A 27,521-nucleotide genomic window follows, 5' to 3' on the forward strand; every position below is an offset into this window, starting at 1 on the left:
CTCCGCCTTTGAGTTTTGCTTTTGTTCTTATCTTACATGATGCAAAAAATGTCAAGGCATACATTTCTCCTGAATTTCAAATTGTATCTTCGGTTTTTTAATGAGATGCTCCTTTTGGATAACATTCTCAGCTTCCTCAGCATATGACACTGCGAGGGATTATTTAGTCTGTACACAGCTTTCATGCAATACATTCTGAGTCCCAAAGTATCTTGTAACACTAACCATTCAGACTCAAACCCCAAAACTAAATGAAAATACATAAAATGTGCAGTAAAAAAAGGCTAAATTCTAAAAACTGAAATGCTATGGGAAGTGAGCAGAAGAGCTTCAAGAGCTTGGCCAGTGTCCTGGGCCTTTCTAGGTGACGATGAAGCTGCCCAGGTGATCCTTTCCTACAGGTAAACTAGTTTATTTGAGACCACAGATTAAAGAGGTCAGTGTCCCCAGCATGAACTGGTTTGGATCCAGATGCAACTTAGTCCCCTGCCAGTTCTTCATTTCACAGAACAGCATATGAAGATATACTCAGAAATGGTTTTTCTTGAAACAGTCTTCTGCAGCTTTAAGGTAAGTGTACGTGCACGTGCATTTGTTTGTATAAAGGTGTTATGTTACTGGGACATGGAGGTAATTATAGTTAATAGCACCAGATGTCCACAGCTTTTTGTCAAAGACAAAAAACCTGAAGCTCAGTTGCTCACTATGGGCTAAAAAAAAAATCTGCTTATGAGGAAAATAATGCACATTATTTCACCGCTCATTCTAACACCAGCCCTATAATTACTGGATCCTCAACTATCTTCCACATTGCCCTTGAGCTGTGAATTACAAGTTTTCAGCATATTGGATATTAGTACTGTGGCATGATTAGATTACCATTTCCACAGGTTGCCAAAGCAGAAGAATGGCTCATCTAAGTATGAATAGATTCATTTACTTAAAGAGAATTTTCTTTACCTTCCAGACTAATCGTCGTGTTTAACATAGGGTAAAAAGAACAGAAATTATTTGCAGGCTAGCTTCTCTTAGAAAATAAAATGAACCCCCGAGCTTTTACATCCCAGTGTTTGAAGGTATGAAGATTTTGGGGTTTTGTCTGGCTGCTCAGAAGAAAGCTGTTGTTTGCAGAATGCAGATACAGACCTGTTTGCTGTTGTAGACAGAATCCATTAGTCACTAAGGAGGCTAAAGCATAATGGAGAGTAGCCATTTTGTGTTCATTTTAGTGCTCAGCCTTGGAGGGGAGAAGCACACAAATCTACGTCATTTTTGATGTGCTATTAAATAGAATATAAAGACCATAAATATTTTATTAGTCTTTTATGAGTTAAAAAGGTAATTTGCACAGAGTAAATACTTCCCTTTGGAATTCACAAAAACATAACGAGTTTGAATCTGAAATAAGAACCAGCATTTGGGGATATTTGTTATTTGCAGGCTATTTGTAATGTGAACACTTAAAAATGTATGCTCAGAAATACTCAGATCACCAGTATGCCAGGAACACCTGTTGCAGTGACACCAAGCAGCTGTAAGCCCAGCCTAATGGGCAGCACCTGTCAGATTCATAGCTCTCTTGTGCTGCCAGAACTGCAGGCAAAGCAGGCAGGTGAGTCCACTCTACTGTCCATTCAAAAAAATAGGCAATAGGTCTCCTGCAAGATGCTTAATTTTTCGTGCAAGCTGATATGCTGCATGTGGCAATGCAGGTCAGAATCAGCCTTGGTGGCTCACTGGCTCCACTCACCCTTTGTTGATGAGACCCTGGTTTTGCCAAAATGCATTCACATCCTTGCCTTACACAATAGGATAAAGCACGCAGTGCCACATGTTGCCTTCCCAGCTGTTCACATTTTATGACAGGTTTTTGGTGGATGCAAAGGCTGAACCATGCAGAATGCCAAAGAAATCTGTGCAAACTCATAGGTTTTTCCACCAGCAAGCATCCTTAGTGGGCCATCCCTTATGTTTGCAAATGAAATTCCTGCCACACATCTGTGGCCTGCTTGGCACTATTCTTGTCTGTGTTTTAACTCTCCGGTTTATGATTTTATTATTTTAATATGGTCTCCAGACCATCTGCAAACCACCTACAAGGCCTGGCAGCTTGCACAATTTGGGAAGCATTGCCTTATGATATTTCTCTCTAGTGATTACATTAAAACCTTGTTAAGAAGGCAAATCTAAACAACTTTGGCGATGTTCAAGAAGAACTACAGATTTGTTCTTGACATGCATCATTGTATAGTTACAGAACATTCCATGAAACACAAGGATATTTATTATTAAACAGATTACACTCTGTTACAGCTTAAGTTAGCCTGGAGAAAAAAAAAAGAACAACATTATTTAATTAATGATGGTCTTCAAATTACATCCAGAGAGAGAATAGCTGCCTTTTCAGTCTTTGTTAGCCCACATGTGCTCACAGAAATACTACTCCCTTCTCCCTTGCTTGCATACAGTCACACACAACATTCTCCTGACTTTGTCCTGACTGTTCCTGAACAGTTTTCCATTCAAACAAGCATCTAGGCAAACAGAAACATGCTTCCTGTAGGAAAAAGAAGCCCTTTACCTCAGGGTGTCCATGTCTCTCTGTAGGACAAACACTCATTGTGTTTTCTACTGTGGCCTCTCTCCAAGCTTTCCACCCCTGCCTGAGCCCTGCCTCGCATCAGAGCCTTGTGGATGCTCTTCCTGAGTCTCATTGCTTTTCCTCAAACAGGTGTGATTGCAGCAAATTCCTCCTTCTCTACAGACTCATACAATGCCTGGCAGTTCCACGCATCATTCTATTGCCAGCCTCTTGTGCATGTGCTGTTTTGCTTTCTATAACAACGTAGTAAAAGTCACACTCTTTGTCCAGAAGGATAAGTCCCTGTTTAAGTGCCTACTCACTGCACAGAGTATGTACAAAATACCTGAAGTTTTCCAACATGGTGTTTAAGCCCTGTTGCAGTACTGTCTGTCTGAAAATCCCAGATATGACCTCACTCCTGTGTGCTGAGCAGTTTCAATCTGGATAATTTCAGTTCCTTGCTGCAAAAGGAAATCCAAAACAAATACAGAACACACTCACAATCCACTTAGCAAATTTATCCAGAAAACAAATGAAGAGATGTTCTGGGAGAACATGTATAAATGGCTATAAATACCTGGAAACCATAGGCACTATGGCAAGTAATTTATCCCACTCTCCTTACAAGAGCTGTATTTGAAGGGGATGAACTGCCCTTTGGCAGTGTCTGCCTCCCTTCCTTTACTGAACATCAGGCCCAGATGACTAATTTTGGATGGCCAATTAGGCAAGAGGAATCCCAATGCTAAACAATTTCAGCATGTTGCTGCACAAAGTTGCCCCTGTTTATATTTGATCCCTTTTCTCCATTTTTATCGAGCTTTGGTATGAAAATCTAGAGACAAAGAGATATTATTCTAGCTGCAGAGTTTATCTGTTTTGGATGCAGTGCTTTTCTATATGCAGAAGAGCTCCACTTTGCTGTTTGTGTAGTTCTGTGCAATGGAAATCAGCAGCTTGTAGACAGCTCTTTCAAAGATGAGCAAGAACAAACACTTGTTTCTTTCCTCTCTGATTTCCTCTGGGTTAACAATAGATATTGACCTTATGGAGTCACTGTAGCACATTGTGAATTATGTATGAAATGCAATTTCCTTGTCTGCTGTAGACATGTTTGACTGTACTGTTTGCAGCACTCACCATCGGAGGGCTTTCAGTGTTCTCAGACACACAGCTAGGGCTACCAAACTGACAATAAACTGTAAATTTGCAACTCAAATAAAATCCTTTTTCATTTCTTAAAATCGTCCCAGCAAACAGCTTCTCATAACTCCTGTCCCGTCTCCTAAAACAGTTAAAATCTTTTCCTAGAATCATGGGATTGGTAAGGCTGGAGAAGACCCCCAAGATCACAGGTTCCAGCTGTTGACTCAGCACTGCCAAATCCACCACTATACCATAGACCCAAATGCCACATCCACATGTTTTCTGAACGCTTCCAGTGATTCCACCACTTCCTTGGGCAGCCTATTCCAACGCCTGACCACCCTTTCAGCGAAGAAATTTTTCCTGATATCTAACATAAACTTGCCTTGGCACAACTTGAGGCCATTTCCTCCTGTTCTGTCAGTAGTTACTAGGGAGACGAGACTGACTGCCACGTCGCTACACCTTCTTTTCAGGTAGTTGTAGAGAGCAATAAGATCTCCTCTGAGCCTCCTTTTCCTCAGGCTAAACAACCCCAGCTCCCTCAGCTTCTCCTCATGAGTTGTGCTCTAAAAGCATATTTTATTATCTGAGGATTCAGCATGGCCTTGTAGGTAAAATGCAAGTAAACTGAATGCTAGAGAACAGAATAGAATGGATTGGAATAGAAAGGAAAGGAATGGAATGGAATAGAATGGAATAGAATAGAATAGAAAGAATAGAATAGAATAGAATAGAATAGAATAGAATAGAATAGAATAGAATAGAATAGAATAGAATAGAATAGAATAGAATAGAATAGAATAGAATAGAATAGAATATTTTCTTTGGAAAGGTCCTACAACAATCACCTAGTCCAACTGCCTGACCACTTCAGGGCTGACCAGAAGTTAAACTGAATTATTAAGAATATTTTCCAAATGCCCCTTAAACACTGACAGGGATGGGGCATCAACCACCTCCCTAGGAAGTGTGTTAAAAAAACCAACAAACACAGAAACACAACAAAGGGAGATTCAAAAACATGGGCAGATGTCTCCCTAGCAAGTCTAGAGTCTAGAAATCAACAATTACTATAGCAATCTCTCAGATTGCATCAAGTGAGTGATCTCAAATACTGGGTCCCATACAGAGAAAACCTAACTTGTGCGCTCCAATTTGATCTTCTGTAAGGTTTATCCATGTGACTAGTTTCAGTGACTAAGGCAAATCAGAAAGAATTATCTGATGTCTCAGTGGGAAGACATTTTTAAAATTCTAATCAGGATATTTCTCCATAGCTGGGTTGTTAAGAAGTTGGAACATAAGCACATTTTTACAGTATTATTCATTTTTTTCCTCCTTTTGTTACATCCAGTTTTAAAGTTTCTAATGATTTTTTTTGCCCTCATCCTACTTTTATTATCATCCTAGAAAAAAAAGCCAATGTAACAATGTAAAATAAACGGAAGCACTAACTAACAATATATAAAAGCTGCAGAAGAGGACTGAATTACTGAAGCTATCATGAGGAAATTTCAGCCAGCTGGTTTTTTTTCTCTTTCCTCTCATGGAAGCCTCATTGACAATGTACAGTATGCACATTAGCATGGTCCTGGATATATAATGGGGTAGGAGTCTAGCAGAAGCCCCCAGCAACATGGGAACAGCATCCAGCCCCACTACTGTTTTTCTGAGACTGAAATTTTTTGGGGGGAGTAGAGATTACCCTCACACTTGAGATTGTAACATAAGTAGAAGCAGAAAGCATAAGCAAGCTACCTTCAACTGATGATGGCATGAGTAAATCAGACGAGTACTCAAGTAGGTTTTTTTTCATTTTTAATCAAGTAGATTTGCATCAATAGTTCATTCTGCTGATGCAGGGGTTGTCCTGTAAACTGCACCCAAAAGCAAGCAGAGTTGGCTTGGAATGTTTACTTCTGAAAATGAATCATAAAATGGATTATTTAAATGCACCGAATCCTGAGTTCTTTGTGGGCATGTATAATTTGTACTCATGGAAACCGTAGGAGCCTTCTTTTTTTCCTGCTCTCAAGTAATTAAAAGTGCAACTGTTCAGCTATTTGCATGCAATGAATTTGCTGTTCCCTCACACTGCTATGTCCTGTTATACATTACACATCCAAGGATTATGTATTTTATACACATAATTGCTTTTGATGTTGTGGTGGAAATAAATTTTATAAGCCAGCCAAACTTCTCTTAACCACGTATACATCTGCTGTCTCCCTGAAGCTTGCTTACAGTTAATTCCCTTCACATCTCCTGTAGCTGCACAAGAGGTACTGTTCCCAGTGCCCTTGCAAGGTTACAGCCAGCTCCCACCCCACATGATTAAATCAAAGCATTCCAAAAAACCAAAGGGACAGTCAAGTCTCTGGAATTTCAAAGCAAACATTTTCTGTATGTCTGGTGCTTCAACTCCTGCCAACTCATTTCTACTGGTAATCGTGTGTTTTGTTTAGCACACCAGCCCAGCTCCTGACTCCCATTTCACTGACAGAGCAGAGGCTTTGATTCTGGCCTGACATACACCTGGATAAATCCACCAAGGTCAACAGAACTACACAGGTATAAACTGAAATGAAATAGATCCAGATTTGTGACTGTGTACACATGTATCATGTCGTAAAAACACACCATGATTTTTGCAGTACATCCATAGGCACACTGACCAGCCATGCACAGTGCTCTGCTGGGAATGGGGCATCAGTGTGGCAAGAGAGTAGGCAGCTTGCGATGGATAATACACTGTTATCCATCTGAGGACAACTCAGGGCTGGGTATGGGACTGTGCCACATTGCAAAGCAGAGCTGTGAGCTTGTGCCACTCCACCGACTCAAGGCCATGTGGTTGTGTCAGAAGGTCAGATCCAACACTGCAAGGGCTAAACAGCAAGATTTGCCCAGCCATGCTGAAGGGGAAGCTGGGCAGAAGATGTTAGTAATAATGAAGAGCAAATGGACTAATCACAGTGAGTCTCACTTGGACGCTTCTCTGGGCCACATCCAGTATGGCACTATCTGTGATGGTATGGGGTGGTCATCACACAGTTCATAGAATCATAAAAGGGTTTGGCTTGAAAGGGACCTTAAAGATCATCTAGTTCCAATCCCCTGCCATGGGCAGGGACACCTTCTACTAGACCAGGCTGCTCAAAGCCCCATCCCACTTGGCCTTGATGCGATCCAGGTCTCCGTCCAGGTGCGATAATACGATCTCCTTTGGTGGATAACTGCCAGTACCTAGAGAGAACTGGCAAGAGCGGTAGCTCTTGTGCCTGCTCTGGGTGGATTTCCAAGGCAATGGTTCTCTGGCACCACCCTTGCCTTCCTGGGAGAAGGAGCCATCGACCACTCCTCTGCTCAACCCAGATTAACAGTAGTCTTCAGTAAAGAGTCCCATTTTCTTAAGAGGTGTAAATCTAACAAACCTTCATGAGAATCAATCCAAGTTTTTAATCTAAATATGGAGTCTGCACACAACAGGAGAGAGAAGCAGAAGGAAAAAAGAAAGGAAGGAAAGCAAGCAGGTCCAGACGCAACACTGGGCTGCACTCTCTGTATAACCTAAGGACAGGCATAATTTCCCAGCTTTACTCACACAAGAAAGAGCAGTTCCCTCTCACACACACACATGCTACTCCCTCACACTCTTTCCCTTCTGTCCTTACTCAATCAATGCCTGCTCTAAGTTTCTTTAAACTGCAATTGGATAATGTTCCCGGCTTTGAGGGAAGCACTGTCGGGGGGGATTCCTGGGAATGTCACTCCTATCTGATGAAACAAAGAGTAGCTAAATTGCCAAAACACTGACTAGAGATATGGTTCTTTCTTTGTAGTAGAATCCCCTTTTAACAGCAACTATTTTTAAGGATCCCTTAATACAATACATATGCTTATACATTCATGCTTCTTTATTTTATTTTCTATGGAATAAGATGCTGAATTTCTGAATATTGCAATCTCTGTCTGTGCCTAATTGGAACTTCTGATCTTAGCTTGTGTGCTTGTTACCTTCGACCTCAGAGATCCCAAATGTGTAGGCACCATTTGAACTTATTTCCTCCCAAATTTCATTTTTTTTACTCTCTCTGCATATGCATGTGGCTCTTATTCACATGCAAAATGTCTGTGCCTAACAACACACAGACAACACTGCAGTAAATGTAAAGAGGGGATTGCTTCATCCCTTTAGGTTTCGAGTGTCTTCTCTCTTTGCCCTGAGCCATGTCCCACAATCTAATTTGCTTTAAAGAATAGCCCTCCAAATACTTTTCAGGAACTTGGTTAATCTGGTATTACTTTTGCTTCTAATATTTCAAGGAAGACCTTGAGTGACATTTAGCTAACAGGCAGCATGTAACTACAGATATAATTATTTCTGAGGTAAAGACCCTGAGCTGAATGTGCATATGGTTTACATTTATTTTTAAGAGAAGTCTCTAATGAAGCACATTCCCTATACCACAAGGCATAAGAGTCTGCAAAAATGGTGGAGATGAAGTCTTATCATTAATAATTAAATTTTTGTTTTTGCCACAGTGGTGAGCATTAGGCAATTGCCTTTTGTCTTTGGAGCTATTTTCTCAGACAGATTTGTAAATAGATCCCTGCTTTCAAGGGTCTGATACATTAAAAAAAAAAACCAAACCCCAACCACAAGATACTTCTTTTCCAGAAGATGCCAAGGACTTCTGCGAATGTAATGGGTTCTGCACCAGCCACCATATGCATTTTGTCTGCATTTTGTTCAGTCTTTAGTGTATTTATCAATAAGCTATAAGAGGAAAGCAATATCCACTACTTTTACTCATTTCAAAATTAGGTAGAGAATATTTCTGAGGAAGTATAATGACTCTGAGTCAATGCAAGGAGTTGTTTAGGCCACCACTGTCAATACATGAAACTCTCGGGTTTGCTTCTGTGCTTAACAAGTGTAGGTGGTATGTCTCAGTCCCACCAATAACACAATCTTTCCAACAACCACCTGCACAGCTCAGTGTTGCAACCTCATGCACAAGTGACCCAGAAAGAGGAGGCAGAGCTCATGCACAGGTAGATTTGGGATGTCCTTCATACTGCCACTAGAGGGGACACAATGGATGGGACTCAGTGACTGCTGCTGGCCAAGTGTCCTCGACAAAGAGAGTTGTTGACCTGTTGATGCTGCCTCTTTCTTCAATGGCAGCATCCTTAGCAAGTCTTGCTTCCCAGGACCCCAGGCAGGCCAGGGCTCAGAAGCTTCCATGCACATGCTTGAGCCCATACAATTTACACTATGATCCTGTCTTAATACCCTCCTTTGATATCCATACCAAAATCCAGATGTTGGAACTTGAAGTTTGAAGGTGTGCTGGTTTTCTTTTTTTGTAAGTTTTCCAGCATCAGTACCATGTTTGAGATGCTGCTGCTTTTTCCTTTCTTTTTGCTTGCTCTTAAATAAAACACATTTTTTTGTGGAAAGGAACAATGAGGATGGCTCTATATTTTGGATCGTAGAAAGCTGTGAATGAGCCAGTGAAACTATGCTAAGAAGAAACCTGGGCTAAAGTCTTTATAACCAATAATGAATGTAGCCACCCCTTTTTCTATTCACAAAGCTTGCAAAAACTTTTTGGTATTTTTTTTGTTATGCAGCGTCATTCAGTAACACCTCTTATGGATCTAGGTCAGGTTTTAACACTTGTTAATAGACAGTTCACTGTAACTATATCTTAGCATATTCAGTGTTGATGGTTTGTTGCTGAGCAATTTTCATCACACCTGACTGTTAATGTTTGTTTGTTTGTTTGTTAATGGAAACTTTTGTAAAGGGCAGAGAGATTGGCACCTTCAAAATGCCTGCAAAACCAATCTGTGTGTCTGAGAAAGGAAAAGTGCTCTTTGAATTTTCCATGAAAAATACCTGGAAAGAGCAAAGAATGTTATTCAAAGAGACTTTATGTTACTTTTCAGACAAAAATTATATGGGGGATTTAGGGTTACAGGTCCCTGTTGCTGGGTGAGAATTAAAAAAATGGAACTCTGTAGCACTTATTCCTAAACCAAACATTATACAAGGTGGAATTCAACAGCAAAGTTAAATATAAAATAAATCCAACAAGATTATAGAAGGGCACCATAACCCTGTCCCTGCAGTGACCCATGTAATAGCTCTGTGCTGGTGCTTGTGATGACATGTCAGCAATCCCACATTAAATGTACTTTAAAGGTACATTAGCTTCTCCTCTTCTTTGTGTGTCTGGAGGTTTCCTTCACTCCTTTACAAACACATTTCGGCGCCTTCTACCCTCTTCCCCTTACCCCCACATTATCTGAGAGCAGTGTTACGTTGTTCTCTCTTGACCTTCCCCCTCAGCTGACTGCTGCAGCAAGGAAAGTATTTTGAGATACCAGGTCTTTTTTTTTTCTAGTCTGTTTTTAGCAGAAATTCTTTCATAGCAGCTTGTTCCAAATAGCTGCTGTGTGTAAGCGCTTTTGCAGCCACGTTTGCTTTAATGCTGGCAAACATTAAATGCATTAAAGCATTAAAACCGTCTTCCTGAGACACGGAGGTAACAGAGACAGACACAGTCCTAGAGCAGGCATAAATAAGGGCACAAGGAACAGTTCTGTGCGCCAGGTAAATACTATATGGGGTGAGTGGAATCAAATGTTCTTGATGAACTGGAGCATGGATAGATATAAGGGGTTATTTAATACCATAATTGACAGCTGTGAAGTTACATGTTACAGAGCATTCAATATAGGCTTTTGTCACTTTATTTCAATTAGCTCTTCCAGAAAATCAGTCCTAAAATTCTAAGCTTGTGAGAGCTTAAAACACTATAATTGCTCCATATATGGTTTGGGTAGGCAGAGAGAGTCTGAATGAAAACCCCACAAACTTCTTATTTTAAGGCCACAATTAAAATCTCCAAGTTTGAAGGCTGGCAAGAGTGAGGACAATTTTTCCATGAGAAACAGAGTGGATGAAGCCTGTTTTCCCCTGGATTACTTCTTTCTCACTTCAGCCCCTCCTCTCTCCATATATCCATCTCCCCTCTTCTTTCACCTCTTTTCAGTATCTCCAGGTCCCTCACAGCCCATGTGAAACGTGGCCAATTACATATTTTGGATGTAGGAGCCTTATTAAAATCCATTGGTTCATGCTATGTGCAAACAAAAAAAAGGTACATTCCTCTCGCATATATAGCTACTTTCTCCGTGCATATGCTTTTCATTTACTCCAAACTTTTTCAACACTTGCTTTTGTTTTTCTTGCTGAAAAATAACACAAAATTATTCCTTGTGCCTCTTAACAGTATTCCCTTTCCCAGTGTGCCAACATATAATATGGGAAAGTGGTCATGGCCTTGTAGAAAGCAATAATAGAAATTATCCATAATTCCTAGAAGTCCTATTTATACAAAGTATTGCCAATCTTGGCATTTTATCAGTAAGCTCTCAAAGCTCTGGCCCTTGAATTAGGTTAATATGCCTGTAATAAATCAATTGCACCTGAACTGTGTAGAACTCAAAGTCTAAGTATAGAGAAATTTCTTTTTAACATCTCATTATTGTGAGGTACTCATCCTACTCCCAGATTTGGAGTTGATGCTGCATACAAATGACAGTGAATGGTTTGGGATACTTTGGACCAGGGAAAACCTCATAACTAAAAAAATAACTAAAAATTTATTTTTCCATAAGTCATATATGGTGGTCCCAGATTTTCTGGGGGCCTCTGATAGGCAGGAAGAATAGAATGTACATGATTCCTCCTTTTCTCTTGTTTTTTTCTTCCCTTAATATTTTAAAATCTGAACCTTTCAAACCACTGCTCTAAGCTAGCAAAATCAATTTATGGGGGAAAGAACAATTTATGGGGGAAAAAAAGAAATGTTATATTCCGTTTTACTAATTCAAAAGAGAAAAGATATCGCACTGTGGTACTATTTTGAATTTTGTTTCGGGTATCACTGAAATAAAACACATAAAAGCAAGGTTAAAAGAGAAATTAACAGCCTCATAGTCTGAACAATAAATATTATTTCAGAAAAGGGAAGATTTCAAGCCCTCACACTGTCAGGCAGGGGCCTGTACCACCCTGGTATTACAGCCTCTCTTTTTTTTTAGGTCCTGAAAGCATAAACATGGAGTAATATTACTTTTGAGACACTCTGCCTAGCACAGTTTGTGTGGGAGTTTTCTGAAAGTTTGCCCTGATAAATGATTTACCAGGACTGTAAAAAGATCAAGAAAGCGCTGAGCTGGCCTCTCAAAATGAATTAGTTTCTTCACTCACTCCTTGAAATCCTTTAAAAACTTATTGTAATGATTAATTTTCAAGAATTCTAAAATCTGTTGAAGTCCTGAGCCCATGACTACCACATATCTCTCCTAGGATACAGGCACATTATGGTCTTGGATTGAATTTTGTCTGGTGCATCCACATGTCTGCTGTGGGTATCCATTTGCTTTACTTGTTTCCTGAATTTTCATACAGAGTCATTGGGGTTTTGATATTTTATAATGCTGCACATCTTACTACTAAACAAAACAGTGTTTTGCCCTCCTTCTTTACCTTTGTTTTGTCAAAATAGTTTGTTTCAGTCATAGTAAAGACAAAATCAGACTCACAAGGAGGAAGGAGGGAAGATGCCAATAAAGCCAGAGGAGACAGACAGGGAACATAGAAAGAAAAGACTGCACATACTCAGAGGCCTTCACTGCTTTTCTGTGATACTGGTGCCTCACTGGACCCCTGAGGAGTTTTGTGATACACATAATAAAGAAGTGGTGGTAGGAGACACATGGAGAAGCCCAATTAGGACAACAATGAGAAAAAAATTTACAGGAATAATTGTGCCTCATTAGAGGTATGATAATAAACAATGATATGTATTTCTGGCGATAATGATCCTGCAGTTCACTCTCTCCACTTATTCCAATTCCCCCTACAGTGCCACTGCTGTCTAATATAGGATAGTTATGCAAAAGATGAGTTAGAAGAAAATTGGATTCCATTATAAAAGCATCAGATATAATAACCAAAGCTATGGAAAATAACCTGTTCTGCTTCTGCACCTGTCATTTCCAGTGGTTTCCACCACCCACCCATAGACATTAAACATTTGACAGGCATTACTAAGTCTCATATTCTCTTCATTTTACTGAAGGAGAAACTGAGGCATAGAACAACTGTCCTATCAAGCAGCTGGGCTAGGCACCAGGCCAGCCTGCAGTCACACGCTTTAACTGTTTCTGATGCTTCCATATAGAATATTATTAATTACTCGTAATTTGTAGTAGGCAAATCCATGTGAAGGCGTTATTAGCAGTGTGTGAACATGGGGAGAAGAGCTTCTGCTCCCCAGAGGAGGTCCCAAACACTTTCAGTTTTAATAGCCTCTAGAAACTCACATTGGGAATAAAGATCTTTCAAAACATTGCTCCCATAGTAATCTTGATTATGGCAGATAATTAGTCAGCAAACCCAAGCTCAGGGACTGCTTATTGAGCAAAGAAAACCTCACATGCACAGCTGTGGCTGCGACTACAAGCTAGAGTGCCTCACAGTGCTTACAAAAGCAACTAGAGAAATAGTTTCAAGACCTTTAGCAGACTCTGGCAGGACAGCTTATTTACCTACCACTACTGGGCTGTTCAGCTCTCAAAACTAGGGAGGAGAAAAGGTGCTGGTGATGCAGACACTGCCATGGGGGCAGTCAAAGGTCAGGCTTTCATCCCCTATTTAGCAGTAATTTGGTACCTAAGGGCTGCATGTGCCTTTGAAGCGCAGTGCAGCTGTTTTTAAAGGCTCCCATCAACCAACCCATAGTGTAAGTGAGCAGAAACAGCAGTGTAATAGCAGACACAATATTCTTCTTGCAGAGTCTGCAATTCTCCGACACGTTTGCTTGACTCTCCTTTCATGGCGGACAAACCTCCCCTCAGGAACCAGTTAACAGGGACAGTGAGGAGCAGCACTAACATGCAGCAGCTTTGGAGGAAAGCAGTCATGTATTTAAAAAGGAAAACTACCACCAAGAAGCCCACAAAAAAGCCACACTATTTATTTTTCTGGGAGGTGAGTGGGAAGACTTTCAAAGCATGGCTGTTATGCTGTTTTGGCACAAAAAGCACTTTTCCAAATTGAAATCTTCCATCAGGCTGGCTTGGAAAACGGCATGTGGTTTATAACCATGGCTTGTTCCTTTAAGCTTTGCCTCCTCTTCCAGGTTAAAGTCAGCAGCTAGGAGCATCTCTTGGAGGAGAGAGGAGTATGTAAGGACCACAGTATCCCCAGTGTGTTTCCACTGGCTGGCCCTGGGATCTGCAGGTAGTAAACACAAGCGCTTTCCATAAAAGGACCTTGGTTGGCAGGATACTGAGGGGAAAAAAAAAGAGACTATTGCTGAGGTGGGTAACGAAAAGAAGTTATTTGCTGGCAGAGGGGAAAGGAATGAAGGATGCTGAAAGGGTACTGGGCAGCTGCTTTTCCGGCTGCTCTGGGAGCCAAGGGAAGAGCCTTTGATCTGCTGAGCAGGCCTGGGCTTGCTGCCAGGACCTACATCCTTTCTCCAGCACTGACAGCAGGCTTCCTCACTAGTTCCTCTCTGATTGCCGAGTCAAAAAATAAGTGACGTAACTCATACAGGGACCTCACTGAAATGTTTCTATTATCATCAGCTCTGCAGAAAACATATGCTACAGATCCTCAATCTGAAATTATCTTCTTGTCCAAGGCAATAAAAAAAAAAAGAAAAGAAACCATGAAGTCCTCTGGATTACATCTTGCAAAGCCTCATAAAAAACCCTCTAGCATAACAGTGGATTAAGCAAACCCATCGGCCAAGCAAGCTCTTCTCCAAATGGTCATGTACTCTTACCTCTTGTGACAGGGAGATTGAAATAGGGATATCATTTCCAGATCTATGCCTCAAATAATGGCATCAAGATAGCATTTACTAAAGAATGAGCTGTTTCAAAGTAATTGCCAACAATTTTTAGTATAGAGTAATCTGAAGACCAGTCTGATAGATTTGTGATGTTGCCCAAGAAAGGAGAACATGAAGGCAGCTGTGCTCCTCAGCTCTCAGACCAGAACAACCAGAGTGCACAGAATTTCCTCCAGTACCAGCATGTCTTTAGTATTTATCAGCATAAAACATTATTGTCATCACTGAAGGTAAATTCTGCTTCAACACGACCCAGGCTTACATCCTACCCCAGAATCAGCCAGGACTTGAAAGTCTCATCACTTGAAGCACAGAAACTTGCTACATTCTATTTCTAATGAAGCTGAATCATAAGTTTTTGCATGACAAAATCAAAAATTCACTTAACTTTCTTTGCAGAACAACAGCTTTTGCGCTGTTGTCTCCCCTTCCTTTTGATGCTCACCATCACTACCGAGAAAACAACCTTGCAAGACACTAGAAGTACTGGCTCAGGAGGTGCCATAAAGCTAATGCAACCAAGCACTTCTGTTGTGTCAATAATGCTTCCATCTTGCTCTCAGGTACTTGCTGCTCTGTATTAATGTTACTTGCATGGCAGTAGCAGCTTCTCTTGGGGGGATCATCTGCAAGATGCATTGGGTGGCTCTGTATTAGTTCTCTCTACAAGGTCACAGCTTAACTCTGCGGGATGCAATAACAATTGCACCAGGTGTGCTGTTTTCATGATGTTTAGCTCTGCTGTGCTCAGCTGGAGCCTTGATATTTGAGTCAGATTCTGTCTCCAGCCACAATTATATTGACTTCAACTTCACAGAATCATAGAATAACATGTCGGAAGGACCTCAAGGATCATCTGGTCCAAACTTTGCTGGCAAAAGCAGAGTCTAGACAGGATGGCCCAGCACACTGACCAGCTGAATCTTAGAAGTGTTCAGTGTTGGGGAATTCACCACCTCCCTGAGGAGATTATTTTCATTGTGATAAATTTTCTTCTAGTCTAATCAGAATCCACCCTGGCATAACTTGGACTCATTACTCCTTTTCCATGTGACTACTTGTGAAAAGGGAGTCTCTATCTTTGTATCCATCCTTTAAATAGTGGAACATACTGACAAGGTCTTCCCTAAACTTTCTTTTCTTGAGGCCAAACACACCCAGTTCTTTCCTCATATGGTAGGCTTTCCAGTCCTTTAATCATCCTTGTTTCCCCTCTCTGGACACTTTCCAGCCTGTTCACATCTTTTTCCTCCACAGAAGCTTTCCATGGGCACCACTGCCCCTCACTCTCCCCTTCTGCTTCCCACCTGAGCTTTGCATGAGCTGAAGTTTGCTCTTCTAAAGTCTAAACCCTGTGTTTTAGTACTAACCTTCAGCATGCCCAGCCAAATCCCAAACTCCACAATATTGTGATCACTGTAGCCAAGGTTATCACTAACCAAGATATTTCAAAGCAGGTTTTCTCTGTTTGTGAGTAGCACAAACAGCAGTGCCTCATTCCTGGTCAGCACATCTAACACCTGTGTGAGGAAGTAGGCCTCCTAAGCATTCCAAGAGCTTGATGGATGACATGTGAGCTGCTCTGCTGTTCTTCCAACAAATGTCTGGACAGTTGAAGTCACAAGAAACAGGTTCTGTTAACCTTCCAAAGCTCGCTTAAGTGACTCAAGTGCTGCTTCGTTGGTTTGGAGGTCAGTAGCAGTTGCCTACTGAAAGATCCCCACTGGAGATGACCTCTCTGATCTTGACCCAAAGACATGCTGTAGGGCTTCCACAATTGCCATAGTTGACTACTATACATTTAAGATTCTCCTTAACACAGAACGTGACTCCTTCTTTTTTGCCCTGTCTGTCTTTTGAAACAACTTGTAGCCATCCATCTCAATCCTCCAGTCACGTGAGTTGTCCCACCATTTTTCAGTTATTCTAGGCATAACTTTGCTCTTGATGAAACCCTTAGTCCCTGAGGCAACTTGAGGCACCAGTTTCAATCTGTGATGCTGCCTGCTGCTGTTCATGTGGACAGAAGTTGCAAAGATTTTGTGCTCTTTTCTCCTCCCGGCTGCTGAGTTTTACTGAACCTATCAGACATTGCTACACACGAGAAGACATTTCAAACAGAAACTTATTATTTATGAAGCTGGGTGTATTAAGAAAAGAACAAACCATAGAATACGTGTAACAAGTTTTCAAATCACTGGTTAAATTCTGCCTTCTAGCACACACAATGAACTTTTATAGAGTTCTTTTTGAATCTGTATACCTGAAACCTGATTTTTTTTCACTTGAGATGCTGTGTCAATTGTGTGTGATTACTTGAAAACAAGGCAACACAAATCTGTGGAACTCCTACCTGGAGTAAACCCATACCAACAATTAGGATTTCTGTTAAAGAAGCTGTTTTGCTCACTGGAAGAGCAATCAAACCTCCACTTCATTAGAGCTGTCTCGGATAGTGGCTGAGGCAGGCTGCACAAGACAAGAACAAAACAAGGAATATTCTCTCTTCCAGTCACTCTCCCAGCTCCAGTGACTTGCAGTACAGCACTTTCCCTAGTCTGATGTGGTATCCTTTGCAATCCCTTAGTGGATTTTAATTTATTTTTATAATTGCTTCTTGAATCCATATAGTAACAACAAAATATCTAAATAGTTTTGCACATTTCATAAAAACAGTGCATTTTTTTTCCTAGCCCTGTGCAATTCAATTTCAGAATTTTTTGCACACTTATATCAAAACCACACTTTAAAATAACATGTCTGACAAATGGAAAAGAGAAACATTGATTAGGAAAGAAATTATGCTATCCATCTTTCAACTGCACATTGCAAAAGATAGAAAGTTTCTTAAGAAGGATAACTTTGAAAAAGTTGACACTTTAATTTTTAAAATAACTGAATGATGAAATTTTCTGTGTAAAAACTGAAGCGTTATTCTTAATTTGTTTTCAGTAATAAATACACAAGTGTAGAGATGTTAGTAGCTGAGTTTAAAGGAACTTAACACAGATATAACTAGAGATAACTCTGGAAATATACAACAGCAAAGTCATCTTCACTCTATGCCCAGAGCTGCATAGGAACAAGTCAGCTGAAGGAGTTGTCAGAATTATCATGTGGCAAGGTATTAAAAAGATGAAATTTGGCCCAAATAGATGGCATAAAAAACCATTTTGTCATGCCAGATTTTGCCTGCCATTGGCTTCTTGAAGGTTAAGCTGCACGATGGCTTTATTTTTCTATGGCTGGGAAGCAGGTGTCCATAGCCTCCAACAGCCCTTGTCACTCACCTTCTTGATGTGGCATCAGCAAGAACCCTTAGCACCTTCCTTCTGGAATTCAGGGCCAAACAGCCCAAGTCTGGAGATCAGGAGGGAGATCTAATGCCAATAATTCTTCATCTAGTAGCTCTTCTTTCTACCCTTTTCTCATGCCTGTGACTCTGGCAAATGATTCATTCATTTAAAGGGCATCACATACTTAGAGAGCTTCCTAAATTGGTACCATCCAGATCCTACTTAGCAAAGCAGGCTCCTGGGACGTAGAGCTGGAACTTAGCCTGCTGAAAAACCAGCTTAGGCTATATGCTTTTGCAATCTGGTGGTAATAAAAACCAGCAGTAAATCTCCTAAGCCTCTTCTTCAGCCTGTTGACAGTTCTATGTGTCTAGTATGTAACTGGCATCAGACAAAGGGAGGAAAGCCTATAGAGTCAGAAATAGAAAACACTCACTAAACCAGATGCATTGCAGCTATCATAGTTTCCACTTATTTTTGCACATCTTTGATAATTGCCAATCTGAAATGGCACCAGCTGACTGGCTGCAATATATAACAAATATGTTCATGTTTATATATGACCCTAGTTTCCTTCCCCACATGTACACGTTTGAAAATCCTCATGTTTTGCAGCCTCACCCAAACATCTGCAATCATTTATGGAATAGAACAGTCTGCCATCTCAGCCTAGGTTTTGCAGTGCATACTACAACTGATGTCATTTTTGTATCTTGGATTTTCAAAAGAAACAGATATGTTTCCAGGCAAACCACATCACAGAACATGCCACGGTTATCACTTCAAAGAGTCTCACTGGCTCAGCAGCTAGTGCTGTGTTTCATTTAGTCTTCCTGAGGTCAGGCAGGGAAATACACACCAGGAATACACATCTGTATGTATACAAACAGCTTCAGTCTTCAGTCTTCTCCTTGACTGCCCCCCAAAACAATCCTCTGCAAACCACAAGAACTGTCAAGTACAGGCTTGGACAAAGGTAGACTTTAATACGAATCATGCAACATTATGGAGTGTGTGTGTTTTGTGTGTCGTTTTAGGGATGAAGGAAATCAGACTGATTGGAATGTAGATTGTTACTGCAGTGCCCCATCACATTACTATGAAAAGGTTCCTTAAACTTATATACAAAAGTGTATTCTGCTTACATTTTGTCTTTCATCTAAGCCATACCAGAGCTAGGGTGAGAAATATACTTCTTAAGGATCCCAGAGAGTGGAAGTAAGACCGGATTCAGGATGGACTACTTAAACTTTTGCTTCTCCAATTTAGCAAAAGAAGCTAGACGTAGTTTGGGTTCCCAAAGGACCTAGCATGGATCCAGGCTAGGTGATTAGACTGGACACAGCAGAGGCAAACCAGAACTGCCTCTGGGGCTGCTCCTGGCTAACTTGAACATGGTTTCAGTTACTAACTTCATGCTGATGCCTATGAAACTTTTCTGCAGCAAATGCAGCTGTATAAATGAAACTAAGGTTTTGTAGTAAAGGGGATGAGAGCGTAACAGCTCAGCATCGGTAGGCATCAATTAAACACTTTGCCGACTAATTCTGACAGGCTACTAGGGATAAAATTCCATCAGGTTCTGAAGGCATCCAGTAAACTTTCTAAAGAACTATCCTTTACTGAATTTAGACGAATAAACAGTTCAGGGAACTTAAAGGAGTGCTGAGTTTTTTAATACATAAATCTTTTGGATTTAGTCTGGTAAATGGGTTCAAATGTAGTTGAGATATAGAAAATATGCTGTAGTAGACATTGTATTTCAGATGAGGTGGAAAGGCTTCAGTTTCAGAGGACTGCAAACATCAAATGAAATGTCCTAATACCTCAATGTAGCAACTTAAGATGGAAATGAAGAAAATCCAAAAGATGGCTGTAAGAGTGACTCAGAAGTTTCACCCTTGAAAATCAGTCCCTGTGTTGTCACTGGGACTACTATCCAGTGCTTCTCTTCTCTGTTTGTGGTCTGACATGTGGAGGCAAACACTGCTGTGAATAAGATCAATTTTATCCTGGGTTACGTGTCCTTATGAAAGGGCTCCAGAAGGTGGGTGTTGTTCAAAGCAGGCATTCAAAAGCACAGGTTTCTAAAAATGTGTTATTAAAGCAGACTTATACGAGCTTTGCAAGCCATATCTTCTCAAGGGCAAGTTGACCTTTCTTTTTTTTTTCCATGTTCTTATCCCTGAGGTGTGGGATTTCTTTTCATAGACAGATCCTGAAAGTTCCTTTAGAGAAATGACTCTTTATGCTACAAATGCCTCCTCTGCTGTGTGTACACCTTGCCTGGCAGAGCCTTTTGAGCTTTAAAGTAACATCACAATGATTAGTTTTGAATGCAAATCATGTTTGGCTTTTCAAAATTTAACTTTTTGCAGTGCTCTGGGTTTACACAAATATGATAGCACCAATGTTTTAGGGGACTTGTTCCTTCCACAGGCGTGTTTATCTGATGAATACATTTAACATTCATAAGCATGTGACATTCCTTCACATCTGCCTTGTTCCAACAATATGGTACTGATATTCCTTTTGGACTTGAGATGTGAGTCAATTTTGGATTAGATGGCTGCTATTGCCAGGAAAGGACTGTGGTGATGGAGTAAGCATCAATCTTTGAAATTTTGCTAACAAAGAATAAAGGGAATCCGATGTTCTTCAACTCTGGAAGCATCAAAGAGACAACGATTTCTGTCTTGCAAATCTAAGCTGCTATCTGCACATATATTATTCCCATCTGCCTCCAGCATCTTGCCCTGAGGTTTTCTTTGCTATATCTAGTTTTGATGTACCTGTGTGAGTGTCTGTTGTTTCTGTCTCATGCTGATAGGTACAGCTCAACAAATTGATGCCCCAGCTCCTGTGTTTGCTATTGCACATTGGTCTTAAAAGATATTCACCATGCTTTTATGTTTTGGGTGATAACAACATACATATTGCTTCAGGTTTATAAACCAGTTTGTTTTGGATATCTGTACTCAAAGAAGGACAGTTGTTACAGCCACAAACTCCGGTGCAGCTTCTCCCCATTCCCCAGCAAGCCAATATTCTCCAGGCCAAACATCAGGATTAATCATAAAAGTTACTACAGAAAAAATGGTATTGCCCTTCACCTCAGTGCTACAATGCTGTTGCAGAAGAAACACATGCACTACTAAGGAGTTGTGGGCAAGTCACATAGAAATGTTTTAGCCTCACATAGAAGTGACACAAGGACATGTTTAAAAGTCTGCAATGGAAATGTCCCCATTGAATGGCTGTTCACAAAGGATCACTTCAGCTCCTTTCAGAGCATGTATTAAGGACAAGGTTTGATGGTAGCTGTCTTCAGTGCCAGCACTGATGCAGATACCTGTACTAAAACATACCAGTTGGATGGTGCTGTCAACCAGATCAGGTACATGATACGTATCCATCCTTTTACATTCAGTTTCCCCCTCCCTTTTCACTATTTTTATTTTTCTTCTTCTTTTTTTTTTTTTTTTTTTTTTTTTTTTTTTTAAGCCATATTCACAGCACAGGTCCAGAAAATAGCTGTATGAGCAGAGTTGCAGGGAGAAAGAAACCGAAATAGGAACAGAGATACAATATGACAATATCACTTCTGAAGACAGCATGCTATCACTACTGTCTAACTTAAGGTGCACAGAGAGCTCCTGTCTTTACACTGATTATGAGAGCTTCCCAAGGAGTTTTATTTTCCAAAGCTGAAGTTGGTCATATATATAACCTTTATTTCTCTCCATATTGTAGGAAGTATCAAATTTATACACTTATTCTTACCTTCAAAATGAGGAGAAATGTATTACTTTGCAACCAAGGAATCACAGCTGAAGTCACAGAGATACTGATATTTAAACGATTTGCAAAACTAAACCTACTTAAGCATCTGGTCTGCATAGAGTTTCTGTGAATTTCACCTGTCTGCATCATCAAATATCTAAACACATTTCTCCTCCTCTACCTTCACACTGGTGCAATTGAGACAAGAGTTTGATTCTAGTTCTCTCAGGGTTCTATTTTACTTATTGGAAGAAAAAGGTTTACTGCCTGGATAATTCATGTATGGTTCTGTTTTAATGAATCAACAATTAAACACCCACCTCTAATAACGCCCAGATCTTTTAAAAGATCTTGACAATGCAAGTCATCCACCCGGATGTATGAAGCGTCTTCTATGTTCGCCACTGTAACAATGCCAAGATCCTCTTTTTGTGCTGGTGAGCTCTGTAAAGCTGACACACCTAAGAAGAGAATAGGCTGATCTCCATTAGATCTTACACACCCGCAATAAAACTGTTAAGAAAAATAGTTTTGTTGCAGATCCTTTGCTTGGCAACATTGTGAAAGCCAGGGGTATGCAATTTAACATCAGGCTCAGCCAGGATTTACTTTGATATTCATCAATGAAAGGGTGATTTTTACAGGATACCCTTTTGAGAATAGAAAAGAACTTTGAAGTCTTCTGCTGAAAAGGCAGCTGAGTTATGTAATGAGCTGATCTTTGCTTCATATTCATATTCCACAGGTGGCACTCACTGTAATAGCTGTGGAAATTTAAGCACCATGTCAATGATAGAAACTAAAAGCAATCAGTGCAGAAGCATTAATTACAATTAAAAGCAGAGAATGACTCTTCACTTTAGTTCATTGTCTTGGAAGTTCATCAGTGAACTGGAGAAGCTTTCCACCTGCCCCAGCATTGTGTGAAGTGTAATGGAATTGGGTCGTTTTGTTCATTAAAATGATTTTCTAAAAGACACTGGCATAGATTCACCTTGGGGGTGAAGGTGTTTTTTCTTTCAATCAGTTACTGCAAATTGAGCAGTTGTAAGAGGCTCTGTATGGAGAGCCCGGGGGATGCACTTTTCCTGGTCATGGCCAGCTGAAACTTATGGGCAGAAGCACAGACTTTTAGGAGGTGCAAAATGCAGGTATAGCTGCTGAAAGGACAGCCTATTTCCAGGGGGTAGATAACCCACTCGCTTCTTTTCTATCTGTGTACCCAGATTTGCTTCCATGGAAGACCAGGGCATCTGGTTTCATCTTGGTCACTTTGCAGCATGCAGGACTCTAAGGAACCAGGACTCTGAGGGTCCAAGGACTTCATCAGTTAAGACAAAGACACTCTGACAGAGGAAGAGCATGCATGGATGGACCAGGAGAAAAGACTGCTTTAAAAAACAGGTGAAAAGGTTACTTCTTATTGCCTGCTCATCTGTCTCTGAACACTGAACTGAAAGCCTCTAGTACTGTGAAGAGATGTAAAAAAGTTACTGGAGGGTAAGTGGGTATTACATTGCTGGCACAAAGAATCAGTACACTGGAATCAGCACTGAAAATTGGTGAAGAACACAAACTCTTTCAAACAACACTAGAATGTGGTTTCACCATTTATATTTTGTACAGTCATGTCACCTGAACTTTTTCTTTGGCTAGAAACCTCACCCACACTATTAACAAACACTGTTGCCTGAGGCTTTCCTTTCCTAACTCTCCAGTAGAACAATTACTCCCTCTGGTGTTTGCCTGCTATTCTTGCTGCCTCAGCCATAGCTCTGGGAAACCCTGCCGAATGATATATGTACAATAAACTCTCTTTCCTTCGTCGATGGCATTTTACACTTTGGGCAGAAAGGCCAGTTTGCACCCATTGGGCCGGTCCCAGGAGTGCTCAGGTCTGCAGGGAACATTTCTGCATCAGGAAAAGTGGAAAGCCGAACTCCACTGCTGCCGAGCGCTCATGCTGCCAAAGACTCATTTATGTGCTCCCTGCATTCATTTAATTACAAGAACAGTACGCTTACTGCAATGTGTCTTGATGCTTTATTTGATGAATGCTGGAACTTACCAACCCAGTCCCGAGGGGGTCAGGATACACATAGGGGTACATCAAACGGCTGGATGTTAGTTCAGAGTTAATGAATTGCTGTGCTCTGCTCTTGGGACAGACAATGTGGAACTCTTATTCAGCGGCAAGCTTGTTTACAGGAATGCTGTAACAGATTCGAGGCTCAAATCTGACCTACAAGTGAGCTTCAAGCTACATGGAAGCAAACTGAGATGCAAGAGAATTAAGCTCATGCCCTTCGGGCTAGACCTTACCTATATGTTGCCATAGTAATGCCGATTGTCAATTTTATTAATTTAAAATTCACAAGAAAATCTAAACTTTTAATGTTAAATATATATTGAACAATATTTTTAAGTACATACTCAATAATTTTCTTTTTCAGATTTCATCTGTAATTAGATGATGAAAACAAATCTGCAAGACAAGATGAAGGGAACTAAAAGTTTGAGTTATGCATTTTGTCAAAAACAAGAGGCTATTTTGATGGGCTATTTAATAGAAATTCCTTCCTATGATCATTGAACTGGGTGCTCACTCCAAACAGCCCACAGGCTTTTTATATTTGACCTAAATGTCTGGATTTTTTTTCTTTTCTTCAGCATATCACAGAACAGGAATCTGTAAGCTGATTATTGTTGCTTAATTCACTTCTGAATGCAAACATCTTCGCATATTTCAAACACGGCCATATAGAGCTGAAATCAGAAAAGCTAAAAGAGGTTGAAAGCTCATTCTAAATCCCGACTGTCTGGCTCCCTGGCCAATGCATGGTATTATAGAAAGTGTGTAACCATACTACACCTTTGATGTAAAACAACCTTTTTTTAATGTGCTGTAATCTCTTATTCCTTTTGTTTCTGAAATAATAATCCTCTTGCACATGGTAATCCTCAAAATCACATATACTCTTTAAAGCTTTTCTTTTGGAAAGTATTCATATCCATTTTCTGGCCACTGGCAACTAAATATTACAGAAAATCTGATTCTTCTGACTTTGACCAAGACAGTTTGAATTTTTTTGTATTTCATATTTGCTGCTTGGCTGGAACTGGGTCAACAAAACGAGTAAACAGTTTCTAATTGTCCAACAGAGCCATAATGTGAGGACTGTTTGTTTGGCCAAGGCAGAAGCACAACATGGCTGTGAGACTTAACAGGAAACAAGTAAAATGACATTTTCTCTTTGTGTTGTAAAACAAAGAATGAGATTTAATTGTCTAGAATGATTTAAAAATATGTTCTCCTGGACTGCTAATACAAGCTAGTAAAAGAAAAATTCTCACCTCCTCAGCAGTAATAATCAAGCCCCCTAGCACTGTCTTCTGGACATTTACAAGCATGCTCCTGGCTACTCAAAAGTTTCATTATTGCATGCTACTGGCTACTCAAAGTTTCATTATTGCAAGGTTAAATGTTTTTAGATATTACCACCTTAAATCAGAAGTAGAGGTCTAGACTAGGATTACTTAATCAGATCAGCATGTTGATTTAAATGATCTAATCATGACAAAAGGTGATGACTATCACGGAGTCTCATCTAGTCAAATGTAAGATCCTAAATGACATAAACTGCATTAATTGCAGGACACGATGAATATTAGCCCTAGAGTTCAAAAAGAGAAATCTTTTAAAAGATCTTAAATGACCTTTTTATTTGTTGGCAAACATGCACATTGCCATAAGGAATTTGTAGCAAGTTAGGAGAAGTGCTGAGGTACAGCTTCCAATGATACAACAGCACAATCTGCTGATCAGACCACCTCATCTTGTCTGTCCAAGCCCAGCCAGTTTGCCTCACTTGCTCCCTGAAAGACCAAGCACAGAAATTTTTGCAGGTTTGCTTTTTACGGAGGGTAGAGTCTGCTCTTCTGTCAGCAGGGCAGATCCTGGTTGTACTGCTGAATATCTAGGGGCATTTTATTTTTGCCCTTGTTGGGAGGTGCTTCCCCCCATTTTTTGGCTTGGGCATCACCCGTCCATAACCCCTCTGCATTAATCTGTCTTACACAGGCATGTTATCCTCTCCCCTCCTGGGCCAGCATAGCAGGCAGACCAAGAATCAGCCATGGGCTCTGGGTCAGCTGCTGACTCACAGCAGCTGCCCTGGGGATGATGGATATAGACCTGAGCTAAACAGCACAGCTCTCTGGCATCCTGAGTTAACGTTTCACTGTGTTTGTCATTTGATCTTGTGACTACAAGAGGCTTAAAGTTTCTCCTAAAGTTCTGCGAAATGGTCATTCTTGTACAAAATCAAGATCACTTTGTACTTCCTTCATTCAGATTGTAACCTATACCTCATGAGTCACAAAACAGAACGCAAACTCCCCTATTTTGAGAGTCTGAGGCAAGGGATCTTGATGATCTCTCAGTCTAAGCAGATTTGAACCCTGTTGGAGGTTTAGGGATGCCCCAAAACTTGCAGGTCCCTCTTGGCAGTGAATTGTGGTAGCAAATATGTCGTAGCTCAAAGACTTCTATCCAGGCTTAACAAGAACAATAAATAGTGCCAATAAACGCTCCAAGTTGAAGTGGGCTCCATGTGGGAATCAGGCAGTACTATTTCTAAAAGAAAGGCAGGAAATTAGGCTCTCTTATGCCATTTCAAACGTTTACAGTAAATCAGCAAAATTAATGGTTGTAGCAGATAGAAACTCTACTCTGACTGAGAAATTCACTGTACTCCAAGCAAACAAGCCAAATATTAATTTCCTTACAGCTGTTTTCACCATTTATTTCCTTGATTTCCCAAAACGATGTCAGCTGAATTTTCTCATGAGTGCAAACATTTGTGTTGCAAAAAATAAGAAACTCAAGGATTTAATCCATTTTTAGGAAATCAAGTTAACTTGTCAACTATAAGTGTTAATCTTCCCATCTCACATGAAAGTCCAGAAACTTCAGATAGATATAAACACTTGGGTAACTTAACTGTTTGCAGTTAAGATTTAGATTCTAAACATTGAAGGCATACACCTGTCAAAAGGAACTAGGTTTAATTTGGTAAGCAGAAAAAAAGAGATGTAAAACACCAAGGTTAAAAACAAGATCCCTAGAAGGACGCTAAACAAAATTTTTCATACAGATGCATCAATGTATATAAAAAATAAATAACCTCATCTCCTTCATTCGTCTCTCTAAGGAAGATTAGAAGTCCAGCTGTCACAGGGAGCATCCTTCCTTTCTTTAGTTCTCATCTTGGTGATGACAAGTAACTCTAGTCTGCCAAAGCTTAATTAAGTAATCACTTTGCCAATCTTTGTTAGCAGTATATTGATTAGACAAACAGAACTTTTAAATTTTGAAATATGTTGCCTGGCTCAGTTTCTGAACTTTTAAAATCAGGATTTTCATTCCTAATTCACTGCTTCTATATTGATCGCAAAACAGTTCATTGAGGTAATTATATATATATATCTCACTACATTTTTTCTTTAATCTTAATTCTGAATTGAAATGAGATTAAATGAACAGGAATTAAAATAGAAGAAAATGTAAAACCATTGCATATATGTTATTACTATGAGGACAAGAAAACGTTAGTATTCAGATGGGAGTAAGACTGGAATCAGGAGGTCCAGATTAAAATTCAAACTCTAATTCCCTTTTTATTTCGGTTTTCTTTCTGAAAATGTTTATGCAGAAATTTTTGAAAGTTAATCTTATTACAAGCACAGCTATCTTTTGATGCG

At 40.1% G+C, this 27,521-nt stretch overlaps 1 protein-coding gene across 8 annotated transcripts in view; it reads right to left on the reverse strand.

The window, feature by feature from the left end:
• The window catches only part of DLGAP1 (DLG associated protein 1), a 414,143-nt gene that overhangs the window by 44,176 nt on the left and 342,446 nt on the right, over positions 1 to 27,521 (reverse strand). For 7 of the 8 annotated variants that reach the window (XM_064656077.1, XM_064656082.1, XM_064656121.1 and 4 more), the window contains one exon: positions 22,079 to 22,219. The exons of the other annotated variant lie outside the window; for it this stretch is intronic. In XM_064656077.1, the coding sequence (XP_064512147.1) occupies positions 22,079 to 22,219 (141 nt within the window). The remainder of the gene's footprint in view (positions 1 to 22,078; positions 22,220 to 27,521) is intronic. 8 annotated transcript variants of the gene reach the window in all.

The sequence above is a fragment of the Pseudopipra pipra genome, chromosome 1 (assembly GCF_036250125.1).
Source record: "Pseudopipra pipra isolate bDixPip1 chromosome 1, bDixPip1.hap1, whole genome shotgun sequence".
Taxonomy (NCBI): Eukaryota; Metazoa; Chordata; class Aves; order Passeriformes; family Pipridae; genus Pseudopipra; species Pseudopipra pipra.